Below are 17,350 nucleotides of genomic sequence, written 5' to 3' on the forward strand. Positions count from 1 at the left end.
TTCGTTCCATGTGTTTCTGGCAGTTCGTGCAGCTGCCGGCACATGTCGATCCCAGCGCTGATATCGGCTGATAAAACTGATTATTTGAAGAGAAAATCGAAGATATTCAATTTTGAGAGTTGTAATCATGAGTTTTGACACGCTCTTTAGTTAAATATTCAGATCAGCGCATTTATTATCACAATCACAATTGCGCCGACTTATGATAGCCTTCACGAATTGCCTTTCTCTTCGTCACTGAGCTGTGAAGACTTAGTTATTTTTTCCATATAGTCCACTGCCTACCACGTCCCTGCTTAGGTTGTACTTCTGATAACATTTGTCACCGAAATTATTTGAAGATGGTTTCAGTCATGGATGATGCTTCTGGTCTGTTGAAGAATCTGAGTGTTTCATTATTCAAAGAACAGTGCCATGACGCTTTTTTCGTCGAGTTTGACTTCTTTAACAGTAAGTATTATACTTCACGACTCATTATCATTTAAAAACTTTAGGCATGAATTTTGATGTATCATATTTAACTTTTTTCAGTGGACTGTGTCAAAATCGCTGTTAGCAAGATGTTAGGAATAGGAATAATAGCGGGGTCCATGTTAGGTGAGTATTGTCATGAGATTTGCCTTTTTGAAGCATTGTACCGTAATGTGTTCCATAGGTAGCCTAAAAAAACCTCCTGTAAATCAGCTTACAGGTAAACATGTAGGCTATCTTATGTACAGCCTTGCGAAAGAAGTCACATTATTCAAGTTTACCCTAACCAATTTGTTTTCTATTTTTAATTTATAAACTATGTATTTTCGACAGCCAAATCATTAATGCTGTGTAGGAATAATATCGATTTCTTGGTTTGGTTCTGTTGAATCAAATGTGAATGTGTAGTTCTGTGGTTCCCTTAGGGTTTGTTTCTCAATTGCTGCTTCCATTCCAGTGAACTGCATACGACCAAGCCATTTATTGTAATGTCCAAAACCTTAGGGAATTTAAACTAGCTAGGAGTTTCCTTAAATCTGATCTCTGTGTGTAACCCAGTTCTAGATGGTGTAATGTAAGAAAAGTACCTCCCCTCAAGGTAATGCTGTAAGAAATACTATGTATAAAGATGTTTACTTATTTGTAAATGGCTCAACCCAATTTATTCCCATCAATTTTGCAAATTAGATTGTATAGTGCCATTGGTGTCTCCTCTATATTCTCAGTGATCATGAATTATTTCTGATCCATTCCAAATTTCTATGTCAAGTAATTAAAAGTTGCTAAATATGCATTCAAAGTATCCTAAGGATGTTGTAAGAATAATCTAGTCTACCGTGGAGAATAAACTAGGTTAACAATCCTGCAGTGTCAGGAATATACCATTGGAATATTTTTTGGCATATATGAGAAGTAATTCTTGTAGCCTCGTGTATAATTTTCCCGTCTCATCCTAAAGTGCCCATTCCAAAAAGGCACATTAGAAATATCCACAGGGAATATTTTGGGAGTGATCTCAGGGGTCTGGTAAAGAAAATGTCAAATGATAGATTAAAAATTTTCCTGCTCAATCATTTAAGAGTATTTCTCTGGCTTTGCACTGGGGTCATTCCATGTCAGTTCGAGGTTTCATGGATATTTCAATTTTACTTCTACTAATACTTTTTTATATAATGCGACCTGGGTTTCGATGAGTAATAATCATCTTCAGGTGAATGAAAATTGTACTTTGTTTTTCCACATATATTTATTTACACGTGACCGTGGTTTCGATGCACTGCGTCATCATCTGGCGAGGAGTACAAAGAAAGATCGTCTTATATGTAAACCAGAGTAGTGAGGGGGGAGGTAATCAAGAGGTAGGGGGAGGTTGGGAGCGAGGGGGGGGTTAGGTTTTCCCTGGTAGTAAAAGCCAAGGGGATGTGAGAGGATGGGGAGGTAGGAAGGGTCGATGCACCAAAGCTGAATAAATGCAGTGAAAGGTGGGCAAGGAGTGAGAGGTAGGGGAGAGAGGGAAGAATACAAAGGACATTAACCAAGTACCAAAATTTTGTACTCAAATACAAAGGACATTAACCGAGTATAAAAATTTTGTACTTGGTTAATGTCCTTTGTACTCTTCCCTCTCTCCCCTACCTCTCACTCCTTGCCCACCTTTCACTCCCAACCTCCCCCTACCTCTTGAATACCCCCCCCTTAACTCTGGTTTATATACATATAAGACGATCTTCCATTGTACTCCTCGCCAGATGATGACACAGTGCGCCGAAATCGCGGTCGGGTGTAAATAAATATATGTGGAAAAACAAAGTACAATTTTCATTCATCATGAGCAACTTCCATAAAGTAACGCCTGAAACCATCAACATTATCTTCAAGCATAAATAATGATGTATTATTTCTTATTATTGCTACCAAGTTACCTAACGGAGGAAGAGATGAATTTTTAAACAGACTCCAGAATGGGAGAAAAGGATGGGTAAAGATATTCAAAATATATATAAATAAATTGTTTCAGACTCTTCTTTGTCAAATTTTATGTCACATTGGAATTAATACTTAACAAAATTTCTCAATGGGCAATTAAAAGAAGTGTGGGAATGAGCTCATTCCTCAAGGTAATTTCAGTTACTCCTTTATGAAGGAATATGTGTTAGGGATAACTCAGTGTTGAAGACAATCTCAAAGTACAGTGCAACCTCGATATAACGACACTCCACGGTGCACTAATAAAGACTCGCTATAACGAATTGTCGCTTTACCGGAGGTGGAGCAAATAATAGCCAATATACCTGTTGCGAACAGATATACAGGAACAGGAGTGGTGCGGCGACAGATAAACATCTATCCCATAAACGTAAGCATATAAATCCAGGCAAAAGGCGATGTTTTTTTGCATCACTAAATTTCCTTACTCAAATAACGACAAACTATTCAAACAATTTATAAGCGCCGCACTGAATAAAAATCATACAAAGCATTGTTTCGTCAATCATTATATTTATCGAACGACAGTTTACCACATAAATTTGAGACTGAGCACTCCATTAACTTCATTTCTAACAGATCGCTAGCAATTACAGAGGTTAAGGAGTCTTGATGAAAGTCTTCCGGCGGTGAAACCCTCGCTATGGCGAGAGCCAACGCCGAAAGGGTCTCGTAAAAACGAATTTTTTAACACGCTTATTATAGGGTCAATTGACGGTGCATCGGTTATCTCTCGCAATAGCGGGGGTGTCGCTATAGCCCGTACTCGCTTTAACGAGGTTCTACTGTATTCAAGTACACCTCCCAAAACTGTATAAAAAAATGAAATGCTAATTTTTTTGCGTGATATCCAGAAAAGAAGTGACCTAATTGACAAAAATACGAGCAATTTTTATTGTGGTTGCTGTAATTTTTCAGTTGCTTAAAAAATTTGTTCATGTCTTTTCTTTTTTCAGTCAAGGTTCCTCAAATTTTGAAGATTATGTCCAATAAAAGTGCAGAAGGTATCAGCATTTCCAGTGTATGTATGGAACTTTTTGCCATCACCGCTAGCTTGGCGTACAGTTTTATAAGTAAATTTCCATTCAGGTAATCATGCACTACTGAGTAAAATCCCTAAGTAGAGTTTTTTGCTGTCTTTCTGAAAGGCAGTGATTCTAACTAAACCAATACGTACAATTTTTGGGCTAATTTGAACTTTTGAAATTGTTTTTCATTCTTAATATGAAGATGTTGTGCAATCAGCCCACAGAAATGTATCAGGAGGGCAATAATCAAAGGAAACACAAACTATTTTTCTCTAAAAATACATCTCTAAATCATCTATAATTTCAAAGAGAAAATTAAAAAATACCTCGTACTGTTTATTAATAATTTTAGTAATGTAATTTGTAGATAAGTAAAAGTTTCAACTTAGGTTCAACCTGGATTATTACTTGTAATGCTATTGGTATTTTGATCAATTTTATATTATTAAAAACATTACTGATTTAACTTATGATTTGGCCAAATGGGTGAAGTATCAACAAAAATAATCTTTCTGTTTGTAAAAAAAGCAAGACACCAGAGTTTGAGGAGCTCTGTCGTCTAAACTAGGCAATTAATTTCAATGAGACAAAAAGCATTCGAAAGAGAATTTATTTCTATGTTGAATCATTTACTTTAAAAAAAATTCTGCGCCATGTATAGTATTCCCTGTACTTAAATTTTTTCTAAAAAAGCACCAATTTTTTGCACATAAAATCAGGTTGCCCAACTTTGATCTCTTTGTATTCCTGTAGTTTTCGTCCCAATAACTTGGAATTTTGATATAAGAAAGCCAGATCAATTATTAACAATGTGCAGAAAACAAATTGTATTAATGCACCACAAAAAATTGATAGATTTGTTGTAAACAATGCAAATCTTTGCTAACTTCGAAACCAAGGGATCAATTGAAAATTGATTGGTACCGATGTATGCTGTGTGATGAAATGAAGACTAGTATTCATATCATTTACATTAAATATCGCTAATAAAGTCAATATTGCTTAATATTTATCTAAATGTTTCTACAAGCTTACCCACAGCTTCGTCGTGGGAGAGGGAGGGGAAAAGAGGCGCGTGGTTGCCAACGGCTAGGCCGATGACACCTGTGGATGATTCCCAAACTGCCAGGGTACTATGCATTACAATGCACGACATGGCAACTGTGCATGGCTTTGAGGGACTTCCTCTTTTCTGTTGCTTTGTTTTGGTCTGCCTCACTAGGCAGACTAAAAGCGACAACCAGAGTTAAAAACAAGAATAAATATCAAACGATATTGAATACACTGTTGGCATTTAACGTGTATGATCTACGTACTTGCATTACTTATATTCTACGGCACACAACAGTACCAATAAATTTTCAATTCACCATTTGGTTTCAAAGTTAGCAGAGATTTGAATTGTTTACGACAAAGCCATCAATTTTCATGGTATAAAGAATTTGTTTTCTAAAAACTAAATAATATATCTGGCTTTCTAATATCAAAATTCTATGCCATTGGTACAAAAACTATGGGTATACCAAACGCTCAAAGTTGGGAAACCTGATTTTACATGCAAAAAGGGTGATTTTTTTTAGAAAAAATTAAGTGCAGGAAATACGATGGCACAGAAATTTTTTTGAAGGAAATGATTCAACGTAGAAATAAATTCTCTTTCGTATGCTTTTTGTCTAATTGAACTTGATTGCCTTGTTTAGACGATAGAGCTCCTCAAACTCGGGTGTCGTGCTTTTTTTTTTACAGACAGTAGGTGTTAACAGCTTTCGGGAGTAGCTGCATATTGCTCTTTGTCATGCAAGGTTTCGTGTCCATTGCAGGTACCATCATCAGGCGATGAAATGCATCATTGCCTGATGATGCAAACTTAAATGGCTGTGAAAGCTAGTGTGACAAACAGCAATTTGCAGTTGCTCCCAAAAGCCGTTGACACCAATGAATCCCGCTGTATAAGCCTATGTTTTAAAATAATCTTATATAGCACTTCCTGTACAACTTCCAGCATTCATTTTGTAGAATAAAATTGTCCTTCATGGAAATTTTCAATTTTCCCCGTTGATTTTTATTAAGAAATGTTATCCGTTCTATGGTCAAATCAAAGACAAAATATGAGGACTTAGGATTTATTGTCACTGGCCTGGATACAATTTACGCCCCTTAAGTTTAATTCATTGTGCTCAATTATAAAATTCCTGGGAATTAATGCTGTATGAGGACTTCATTCAATGATCCTTTCTTCCAATTTTTTTTGGCCTCTTTTTGTCTCAAATCAAGTGGGTAAATATGAATGGATTTGTGATTGGGCTGGTGTGGTGGATAGAATGTTGGCTGCCCACACGGTGAGTTCGGATTCAAATCCCAGCTGTTGCAGAGATTTTTCAGATCCCTGCTTGAATGCTTTGTGGGGGGCACATCAAGTGCAGTCAGTGGCGTAGCAAGGGGAAGATCCGGATGGTCCACACACCCCCAAAATATAAAAACACGATTACTTACCGTCATAAAAGAAAATGAATTACAGCAGACTCCCGCAGGGGCGCAGCTAGGAATTAGGACTGGGGGGGTGGGGGGTTTAGGCACAACTAATACTGGGGTGTCTGGGGGTGTGGAGTACCCGCCAGGGTAAGCAGGATGGTACTAGTTTAGAAAAATTTCAAGATAAATGGTTCAAAATGATGAGTTTTACGGCTTTCGGAGGGATATTTTATTTGTATTTACACTATTCTGTAAGTAACATTAATCCAATTAAGTAAAATAGGTTTAACTTTAAAAAATTTCTGAGCTCTGGGGGAGGGTTTTATCCCCCAAAACCCTCCCCTCGCTGCGCCATTGGACTCCGGATTATCCGGCTGCGGCTCGTTAATCCGTGTTGTGGATTATCAGTGCATGATTTTCACTCTCATTCAATGTTTCCCTCGATCTTAAAAAAAAAAGAAAATCGCATGCAAATCACCAGAATTACTGCATTTTAATGCTAGGATACGCCAGACTTATTATTTCCTTCAGAATCCCCTTCGTAAATCAGGAGCTGCATTTACGGGAGTTCCTGTTTTCCAAACCTGGCAGTGTGTTACCATGCTCCGTGATCACGGATACACGTCCCGCAAGTTGCAATCCGGTGCCTGACAGTGTAGTTTGCAACATCGCGTAATGGTTTTGGGGCAATCGTGCAAACCAATTTTCTGTATCCGTGATCATGCAGCCACGGATGCATGGTTTCCGAAACCATGCAGCCACGGATGAAACCGAAACCAGGTCTAATATGGAGCAGTAGAAATATGGGTATAATCATATTATCGCCACCAAAAAGATCGAGGTCTGGCGAACAAAGCTCTCAATGAGTCCGGGAAGCGCTTAAAAATAACAGAATAAGTGCTTAAATTATAATATATTGTTTGTTTTACGTAAATTATGAACATTACAACTCATGAAAGTTAAAGTTTGGGTTATCCGTGTTTCCGTATTATTCATGCCGTCTCTCCCCATCATTAGCCCGGATAATCGGGAGTATGCTGTATTGATGAATCATGAATTTACAAAATATTCCTTTGACAAATGAAGTTTTTTTTTTATTATTAAAAGTTAAAATTAGTTTAAAACCGTCTACTCAATACCCTGTTTTAAAAAAATTTCCCCGACCCCCGCCCCCATAACGGAATACCTGGCTACCCCACTGATTGTGAGTGCAGTGCTCCAACCGTCAGATGGTATGTTAAACCGTGGTCAGCTCAGTACCTCTTTTGACCTTCCGTCAGGCGCAATGGATCTGACGGGCACAGCATGTTTTTTGATTTCTCAGTGCCACTAGGCGCTATTTCTTCTGACACCCTATGTGTAGACTTTTTACTTTTTGCATTTATGCCAACAGATCAGTGGTGGATTATTTAGCATAATAAAGCAAAATAATAGCATTATTAGCAAAATGACTTCGTATAATAAATAACACTGATCTTATAGAATTAATTTGCTAAAATACATTACACGTAATAATACTTAAAGAGCACCTTAAATCGCGGGATCAGTTCGTGGCCATACGACAAAGTGTGGAGGGGCCTATGAATAGCACGTAAAACATCATGGGAGTGTTAGACTGCACTAATAATGGTGCTTTGCACTTTAAAGCTGTACCATTTAGCCATGGTAAGAGTTAATTAAGTTTTTTCGCATGTGTGCCCATTAGCCACATTGTACCTGAACTCAGCAGTTAGCAGCATTGAGCCTGACAGAAAGTTAAAGAGCAGGCTAATATTAATGCTGAGTTCTTCTCCATTCCTTCCTTACCCTACCCCCATGGTGCTAATGACCTCAGCTGGCTGTCGCCATCTTCAAATACCACACCATACCACCACATGTACGATTTCCTTGTTGTTGGTAATGTATCAGGCTTATTCCTTTTTTTTTAAAGAAGAGATACTATTGTTCAAAATTGTTTCTCACCAAATGGAGTGGTGCCGCAGTTGCTTATTTTGAAACTTCAGCTTCATCTTCAGCCTATGGTATATTATTCCTTGGTCTTCCTAATGGAAATATAACTTGGTAGCTCTCATGAATATTTAATGAAAGGCTTGTGCAATGTAGTTCATTGATCAATCATAACTCATATAAGATGAATCCATTTGTTTACCACCAAAAGATATACTTATGTAATCTTTCCAGCTCGCTCATGATCATTCCACGATGGTTTCTTGATAAGTTTATTTGCATCATATGATTACGTAGTAATGTGTAATAGTTCACTTCTCACTCAAAAGTATATGGTTCTGAGAGGGCTTTTTCATGTGTTTTTTTATTTTATTTTTTACATGTTTTTCCCCAAGTGGTGTACATCAGTGATCATGGTTGAAAGCAAGCAAATGACATTACGATTAATAGTTAGAAATTTGATCTTCCCGAGTGTGGTCTAGGAATGACATTATGATTAATAGTTAGAAATTTGATCTTCCAGAGTGTGGCCTAGGAATGACATACCTACCGCAATAGATGAAATCCAAATCGTCCATAGGCAGCGCTCTATTGGTTGGGAAACTTTTTTGGCCCATAATGCTTTCATACTATTTTTACCTGCACTGGGTGTTTGTATACCTGTTTTTAGACTAATTACTGTTTTATGTTTTACATTTCTGGTAGTGCCTGGGGAGAAGGGTTGTTTTTAGCCCTGCAAACATGTGCCATAGCTGCTCTTGCCCTGTTCTATGGTTCCGGTAGATCAAAAAAGTCTCCCCAGAAGGAGACGGGTGGAAGTGCCGCAAATGCCCTGGTGTTTGTGGCTGTATATTGTGTGATGCTGTATGTGCTCATGTCTGGCATGACTAGCATTGAGATACTGAGGGGAATGCAAGCCTCCAATGTTCCGCTCATCTTGTTGGGGAAGGTAGGTAAAACCACTTCGTGCTCAATGTTTTTTCCCCTTTGTTAAGGCTATTGAAAAAACCATGTGGTCTACATTGAAACAAAGAAGGTAACCCGATTTTTTTTTAAGGTTGATGTATCTCAATAGCTGTGCGTCAAGGAATAGGGTAGTTTCCTTCATCAAAGAAAACGAAAGGCATTGATTGCGATTCGTTACCCACCATCACTGCATTCATAATATACAAATTATTTCGTTTTGGAAATACCAGTTTAGACGAATGGCAATGGTCCATTTTTATCCTCATTTGAAAAAGGCCAGATTGGCGCCCATGCGATGCCACTCCACGTGACGTCACAGGGGCCTAGTTTCTATACGAGAAGATAGGAGTTATACATCGTCTGAGATTACCAATGCATGCATGAGGCGCAGAGCTCAGGGAAACATGTCATAATAATCACTTATTGAAACTTGCTAAGGTCGGAAAGTTTTCTTCGTTTGATAAGGTATTAATAATCCTTATTTGAGCCAAGCGCTACCAGGCAGCAGGGTACTCAGCTTACCCGCTAGCAGCCTGCATCGTATCAGTGCTAAGCCTTGCGTCAAGGTCACCTCACAGGGCGGAAGCGGGAACCAGAAATGCGTCACACGGAGAGATTTCCCGGCATTCATACTTACCCGTCGCGTTTTCGTGCGCTTGAAAATTTTCACTTTTCATTTAATCGCGAAAAATAGATGTCGTCATTTAAAAATCTAAAAGCGTGAAATACGTACTCCAGGAGTAATAATCTTTCGATTTAGGCAATAAAAAAATAATAGGAAACCACCCTATTGATGTTAATCCTGGAAAAACTAGAAATAAGTATGGAAGTTTAGGTGTCATTTCATGGATGAAACAATCAGGAAGAGATTTAACAATCAAAGGAGAAGAACATTATTTAGGAGGAAGTAGTTCACGATGAGTACCCATTAATGTAACATACCCATTAATGTAACAATAGTATTTTTAAATTACAGAAATGGGCAGTCAGAATCATCTGCAAAGCTAGGAAACGAGACAGCTGTCGCAATCTTTTTAAAAAGTTACAAATCCTTCCCCTACCTTGTATTTATATTTATTGTGCTGCGATGCTTATAAGAAATCACCATTCTCACTTGACACTTCTAAAGAATCTTGATATTCATAATCATAACACGAGAAGCAGAGACAATTATGCTGTGAGACAACATAACCTTTGTATTTTTAATACTGGTCCTGTCACCATGAGTTGCAGGATTTATAATAACTTACCTGCCTCATTAAAAGATGAAAAGGTGAAAGGAAATTTCTCCTCTATATTAAAGATGTACCTTTTAAACAATACCTTTTATTCTATTGAGGAATTCCTCAATTCTTAATTGTTTTGTTGCAACTGTGTAACATTCTTTTATGTATTGTTCATTCAGAATCTCTTGTGTAAGTATTTATCTTTTTTGACGGGTCCTATATATGTTTTTGCATATCTTTTGGCACCGATAAATTTATTATTATTATTATTATCATACCTAGGCAGCAGTGCCTTAAAACGAGTGGTTCTTAGAAGTTAGCCTCCATAACTTGTATGAAAGAAAGTATTTCAGTCCAAGATAATGCAAATTGTACCCTTCGCCCTTTTTTGTCTTTAGCGGCCTTATTTGAACATTTTTGTCGGTTATTTATGCTAGAATTTGAAAAGAATGCTTATTTTTATTGATTTTAAGGCGTGAAATTACGTTAAATAATTAAGCGACCCTAAACATCCCAATTTTAATAGTTAAATATCAATGGTCTTGGCACTAAATAAATTCCCTTCTGTTTTAGGAAATGTAATCAAATAACGAGTAGAAAATTTTTGTTTACTAATTCAATCTTAGAAATTTGTGGTCATTAGCGAATAGCAACCATTCCATAAGGGGAAATATATTCAAGGATCAATTGATTGTTTAGGCCTGAAATACACCAGGAAAAATATATAATTTAGAGATGTGCGAATAGTATCCGCGAATACTCGAATACCTCGAATACCTCGAATACTAGAAAGTATTCGATATTCGAGATCTCGAATATTTATGCCAAAGGTGCCGTCTCGAATACCTCGAATACTTTTAATTTCGCGTCATACACTGTCGCTCGCACGTCGTTGGTAGTTGACTCGAAAAAATGAGGAGAACTCTAGTCGTTCAGTGCATGCAGCGCCGTTTAGGCAAGCTGACGAACTACATCAAATTCGCGGGTTAGAGCGGTGAATAGAGTTCAACGTGGGGAACCGAAATTGATCGGGTGAAAAAAATCCGAAAATCCCAGGTGTCCCCCATCAGGAGAAGCTCAGTGCCGTGGGATAGTGACATTGGCGCATTTCCCACGATCCGCTATCCACCTCAATTCAGCGTTCGCCCCACCCCCTCCGACGATTTCCTCTTCTCCGAAATCAAACAAAAGGTCCCGGCTTGCCCAGGGATCGTATTACGAAGACCTCAGCTTCGAAAAAAATATCAAGTTACCGGAAAATAAGAATAGCGTTTCACCCTTCCTCCCCAGGAGATGAAACTACCATATGGAGGAACTCATCAGTGCCGTGGGATAGTGACATTGGCGCATTTCCCACGATCTGCTATCCCCCTCCATTCAGCGTTCGCCCCTCCCCCTCCGACGATTTCCTCTTCTCCGAAATCAAACAAAAGGTCCCAGCTCACGCAGGGATCGTATTACGAAGACCTTAGCTTCGAAAAAAATATCAAGTTTCACGAGAACAATAAAAACGTGTCTCACGCCCCCCCTCTACTCACCCACTGGCCTTTTTCTGCTTACCTGCTTCGAAGTTCCCCATTTCTGGAGGTCAACTGCTGCATGAGTCATCTACTAGCCCAAAAGTTGTCTAACAATGACTTTCGGCTATTGATATTACGCTTTTATTAGATTGAAATATTAGTAATAAGCGCGTAATTTAAAAAAGAATAAGACCAAACACGACATATTTCTGACTTTATTTAAGCATTTTACGCAGGAAAATAAATGCCGGAAAGACGAAGAAATACGACGGAGGCTTAGCATTTTGGCGTAATGCTCAAATACGGTGCTCTCCTATTATTTTTTATAGCCTCAATCGAAATATTAATACTCCTGGAGTACGTATTTAACGATTCTAGATTTTTATAAGACGATATCTATTTTTCGCGATTAAATTAAAAGTGAAAAATTTCAAGCGCGCGAAAATGCGACGGGTAAGTATGAATGCCGGGAAAAACTCCGCGTGACGTCGTTCTGCTTCCCGCTGCCGCGAGTGAGGTGACCTTGGGGTGAGGCTCTGAGCGCTAACACGACGCAGGATGCTAGCAGGTAGCCGAGTACCATGCTAGCTGGTAGCGCTTGGCTAAAATAAGGATTATTAATACCTTATCAAGCGAAGAAAACTTTCCGACCACAGCCAGTTTTAATAAGTGATTATTAAGACATGTTTCCCTGATCTTTGTGCCTCATGCATGCATTGGTAACCTTAGACGATGTAAACTCCTATCCTCTCGTGTAGAAAATAGGTCCCTGTGATGTCAACTGGAGTGGCATTACATGGGTGCCAATCTGGCCTTTTTCAAATGAGGATAAAATTGGCCATTGCCATTGGTCTAAACCGGTATGTATTTCTAGAACCAAATAATTTGTATATTATGAATACACCAATGGTGGGTAACAAATCACAATCAATGCCTTTCATTTTCTTTAATGAAGGAAACTACCCTATTGTTTATATAAAATTAAAATATTCCATTAATCAGCTAAATTCCTGTTTGAATCCTTTAAAGGCAGTCACAATTACTCGCCAAAATCTTGGGTTTCCTGCTGCATAAGCGACCTAGTCAAACATTTTCACATTCATCGTTTAGTATTCGAGGTATTCGAAATTCGAGGTATTCGAATATTCGAGCAATGATTTGATATTCGAATTCGATATTCGAATTCGAGAAATCTACTATTCGACCCATCCCTAATATAATTCCATGAGATGTATCAAGGTTTTGCCCAGAAAATATTTTTTAAGAGGGTCGTTCAATAAGTCCTTAGAATTAAATATAAATCACTCTCGTAGTAATAAAAATGAAATTTTCACAGCTAGCAGCAGCCTTAACAAGCCCATTGCTAGCTCATAAGTTAGCCGCCTTTCATGCCATGTTAAACAGAGCACTCAACATCCCCCTCTCTGCCGAGAACCTCGCCATGGAAATCAAAACCATCAAACACATTGCAGTTAAAAATGGATGCGAAGAAAGTCTCATAGATAAATTGTTAAGGAAGAACTGCTCCCTCCGGGCATAGAAAATGATATACCATTCATAATGAGCATAAGAAACGCTGGTGCAAACCGAGTTATTACGGAAATATTTCACAGGCAACCGCAAATCTCTTTCCCAGAGAAGAATTTAAAATTGCATATTATAACGCATCTAACTTAAGGGCGCTATTATGCAATATGAAAGATAAAATTCACATAAATGATAGAAGTGGCATTTACAAACTCAAGTGTAGTGACACCTGTTGCATAGGCCAGACTGGACATTCGTTCCGATTAAGAACAGAGGAACACGGAAGGCATTTGAGAAACAGGGAAATAGACAAATTGCATTTCGCAAAACACCTTTGGGAGAGTGACCACAGGAGCGATTTTGTTCCGGAAATTCTCCACCTTGAGGAAAAGGGAAGAAGGATGGACTGCTTGGAGGAGTTGGAGATTAGGAAGCATATCACAAATGGAATTTTAGCAAATGAGAATATTTTTGCCAACTATTCCCCCCTCTTGGAAATTCCGTAGTAGCAACCAGATAAACAACGACAAAATAACTTTTAAAATAACGATTTCTGTACCTGATCATGTCGCCTCTGTCGTATTGAATAAATCGTGTGAAAAAGTACATAACTTTTTATTGATCAGAATGGATTGTCACAAAGTAAAGCGAGAAACAATCAAGTTCATTTCAATTGTGCTTATGGAACTGGTTAATAAACTTATATTGTTATTCATCTCCTATTTGACACAATTACCATCAATGTTCCTCATAATCTTTTCTTTTAATATCAAGCTAAGCATTTTGAATTGTAAATTCACAAGTGGATTGGAAAAATGAGAATATGTTGGGGCCTGGATTTTTGTATTGTCTGGCCCAGAAAGGACCATACTCGACTCGCGTTTAAAAAGGTACTATGTACTCGCACTTCCCTATTACATAATATTTATCTGCTTTCTTGATTTCAGTCAATTCAAGCTGTTGCCAACTATAATCGTCAGAGCACCGGGCAGCTGTCTGCTGTCACCCTTGGTCTTCTCTTTGTGGGGTCCCTGGCTCGCATATTCACTTCAATTCAAGAGACAGGCGACAAGGTTTTGGTTGTGACGTATATGGCAGCTTCGACTGCTAATGGTGTCATATTTGCGCAGATATTATACTATGGGAGGAAGCATGTAAAATCTGAATGATTGCATTGTTTTCCGAGTTGTTATTTTTTTATTTTTTTTTTAAGATTTCAGGGCATTACATTCAGTACACATCTCGGTAGATGGTTTAGCTTTAATCTTTGTTTACTCTTATTTTTCTTTTATTTAACACCTTACTTTAAACTTATTTTTCGGTAACTAGTAAAGTGTAAATGACGCATTTTTACACCAATGTAATTCATATTTGAATATGAAGATGACATTTTTAAATTTCTACTTGTGGTTTGAGGTTGAGATAAATTTTACAAATAAAAATAATAGCAAAATAATAATGCAAATGCTCACAAAATAAACTACTTACATATATCATGATAGGACAAAAGTTTAGAAAGGTGTGAAAAACTCGCGCAGCTTCCCTGCAGAGGATGCGGATTCAGACCACAACCTAGTGCAGTTATGAAATGCAACATAAGATTCAAAAGATTAATGAAAGTTAGGAAGGCAAAGAAAAGGAATGCGGAAGCTTTGAAGGGGAGTACCAGAAGAGAATATCAGGAACTTGTGGCCCCGGAGATTGAAAGTACACAGACTGTTGAGGAAGGTGGGATAATGTAAAAACTGGAATAAAGAAAGCGGCTGAGAAGTCAATTAGCTACGTTGACTGTAAAAGGATAAAGAAGTCGTGGATAACAGAGGAAATAATTAAAGAAATAGAGGAGAGGAGAAAGTGGAAGAACATGGACACAGAGCAGGGCAAAAGAATGTTTGCAAATATCAGCAAAATTAATAATAGATTACCGCGTGAAACTAAGAGGGCTAGGGACGCTTGGTGGAAAAGAGTGTCAGGAAATGGAAAAGTTTCAAAAGGAAGGAGAGGTAGGTGCATTGTATGCCAAAATTTAGTCGCTATCGGGTGGCAAAAGAGGGCAAGCAATGTCTAAAGTTAAGGCTAAATGTGGAAGGATGCTAACCGAGTGAGAAGAGGTTCAGAGTAGATGGAAGGAATACCTGCGATAAATCCACAGAGAAAAAATCATTCACCTTGACCAGGATTAGAACCAGGATGCCCCAATTTCCACTCAGGTGCTTTAGCTGGCTAAGCTACCGAGGCATCATTCCTCCCTGTGGATATTTAAGAACATTACTGGAGAAGGTGGAATAGACTGCTGAGCATGTGATGCCACAAGCAGTCCAAATCGTGTGCTCATCAGCTGTTGATTAGCCAGTCAGCAAGGAGGCTTCAGGCTCAAGTGGATGCATTACATGAGAGTTGGGAGGAGTATGGGATGAGGATTAATCACAAGAAGACCAAGATTATTCGCTTTTGTAAAGCATCATGAGCAAGGAATGTGAGATAAAGATAAAGGTGAGTGGGGAAAAGCTTTAACACGTAGTGCAACTCAAGTACCCTATATGTCTGAATATAGTCCCCCTTTTTTACCAAAAATGCCTGTGGTAAAAGTAAAGGGGGGGACTATATTCAAACGCATTTATTTAACTTTTCCCAAAACTGAAGCCTCAAAATTAGGGGGGTGGACTATATTCAGAGGGGGACTATATTCAGAGAAATACGGTATTTAGCCAGCACATTAGAGGAAAACGAATTCAGAAGAAACAACATTCGGAAGAGAATTGCACTAACAGGAGGCGTTCATGAACCGGAAGGAGCTTATAAGAGGATCATTATGTGAGAGTTAAAAGAAAAGGTTAGTGAAGAGTCTGATATGGAGTGTAGTGCTTTACAGTGAGGAAACTTGGACACACAGGAAGGAGCACAAGAAAAGACTGTAAGTCTTTGAGATATGACTGTGGCGAAGAATGGAGAAGGTGAGGTGGACGGAAACGAAGAGAATGAGGAAGTGCTGGACATGGTGGGTGAGGAGAGGCAGCTTCTTGATGAGATTATTGAGAACGAAGGAGGCAGAAGGTAAGGATGGAGGGAGTACTTAACGGGGAAGGGATGTTGAAAACACTGTTAGAGGGTACAATGTTAGGTAAATGCGAGAGAGAAAAGGAAAAGAATAGGATTTGTAGATAGAATGAAAGGGAGTAGACCTTATTGTGAATTTAAGAAGGAAGTGCTTGATGGAAAGGGAGGCTCCCAAAATTCTTCTTAAGTACTCCATGGAGACCTAACTTAATTGGTAGAATAATTTATTATTATAATACGGGAAAAAGGTAGCCCTCACTATGGTATCACACTTAAAACACTACAGGGGGTTTCAATTAGAGATGGATCGAATAGCAGGTTTCTCGAACTTGAATATCTCGAAGTTCAAATACTTCAATTACTAGAATTGTGCAAAACATTAAATGTACGTTTTTCTTCTATTTCACTTGATGAATGTATAAAAAAAAAGGTATATACAGTGGAAACCCGATCTATCGTTCCCGCATTCATCGCTAGCCATTCCTGGTCCCAAATAAAGTTCCAATGAGACAATTTAGTTTTCTCTCGCATCTGTCGTTCCCTAAAGTATCATTTTCCCACATTGATTGTTTAAAGATCCCGGTTCCAAAGTAAAATTTTCCCGCATCCATCGTTTAATGGAAGTGAGACGAAGTGTTTACAATGTGTTATTTGTGGCTAATGACGACAGACACATAGTTTGAATCTTCCCTTGAAGCTTGAAATACCTTAGGGAGAAGCTGAGTGCGGTGGGATAGTAACATTAGCGCATTTCCTAAGATCCGCTATCCCCCTCCATTTAGCAATCGCCTCCCCCCCTAGATGCATACCTCTTCTCCGAAATCAAACAAAAGGTCCCAGCTTGTGCAGGGATCGTATTACGAAGAACTTATCTTCAAAAGAAAATATCAAGTTACATGAGAATAAAAGAAACCTTTTTCATGCCACCCCTTCCTTGTACGCTGACCTTTTTCAGCTTACCTACTTCCAAGTTCCTTGTTTCTGGAGGTCAAGTGCTGCATGAGTCACCTATTTGCCCAAAAGTTGTCTAACAATGACTTTTGGCAATTGGTATTATACTTTCATTAGATTGAAATATTAGTAATCTGCACTTCATTTAAAAAAATGATACCAAACACGATATATACACTAGCTGTATCTATAATACTGC

The 17,350-nt window shown here is 38.3% G+C and overlaps 1 protein-coding gene across 1 annotated transcript; it reads left to right on the forward strand.

The window, feature by feature from the left end:
* Positions 1–59: 59 nt before the first annotated feature.
* Positions 60–14,352, forward strand: LOC124168064 (mannose-P-dolichol utilization defect 1 protein-like). The gene is made up of 5 exons (XM_046546176.1): positions 60–450; positions 532–597; positions 3,414–3,546; positions 8,610–8,853; positions 14,091–14,352. Exons 1-5 carry the CDS (start codon positions 342–344, stop codon positions 14,310–14,312), a joined length of 774 nt encoding a protein of 257 aa, XP_046402132.1. The 5' UTR covers positions 60–341; the 3' UTR covers positions 14,313–14,352.
* The last annotated feature ends 2,998 nt before the right edge of the window (positions 14,353–17,350 follow it).

Source organism: Ischnura elegans, chromosome 11 (genome assembly GCF_921293095.1).
Source record: "Ischnura elegans chromosome 11, ioIscEleg1.1, whole genome shotgun sequence".
Lineage (NCBI taxonomy): Eukaryota > Metazoa > Arthropoda > Insecta > Odonata > Coenagrionidae > Ischnura > Ischnura elegans.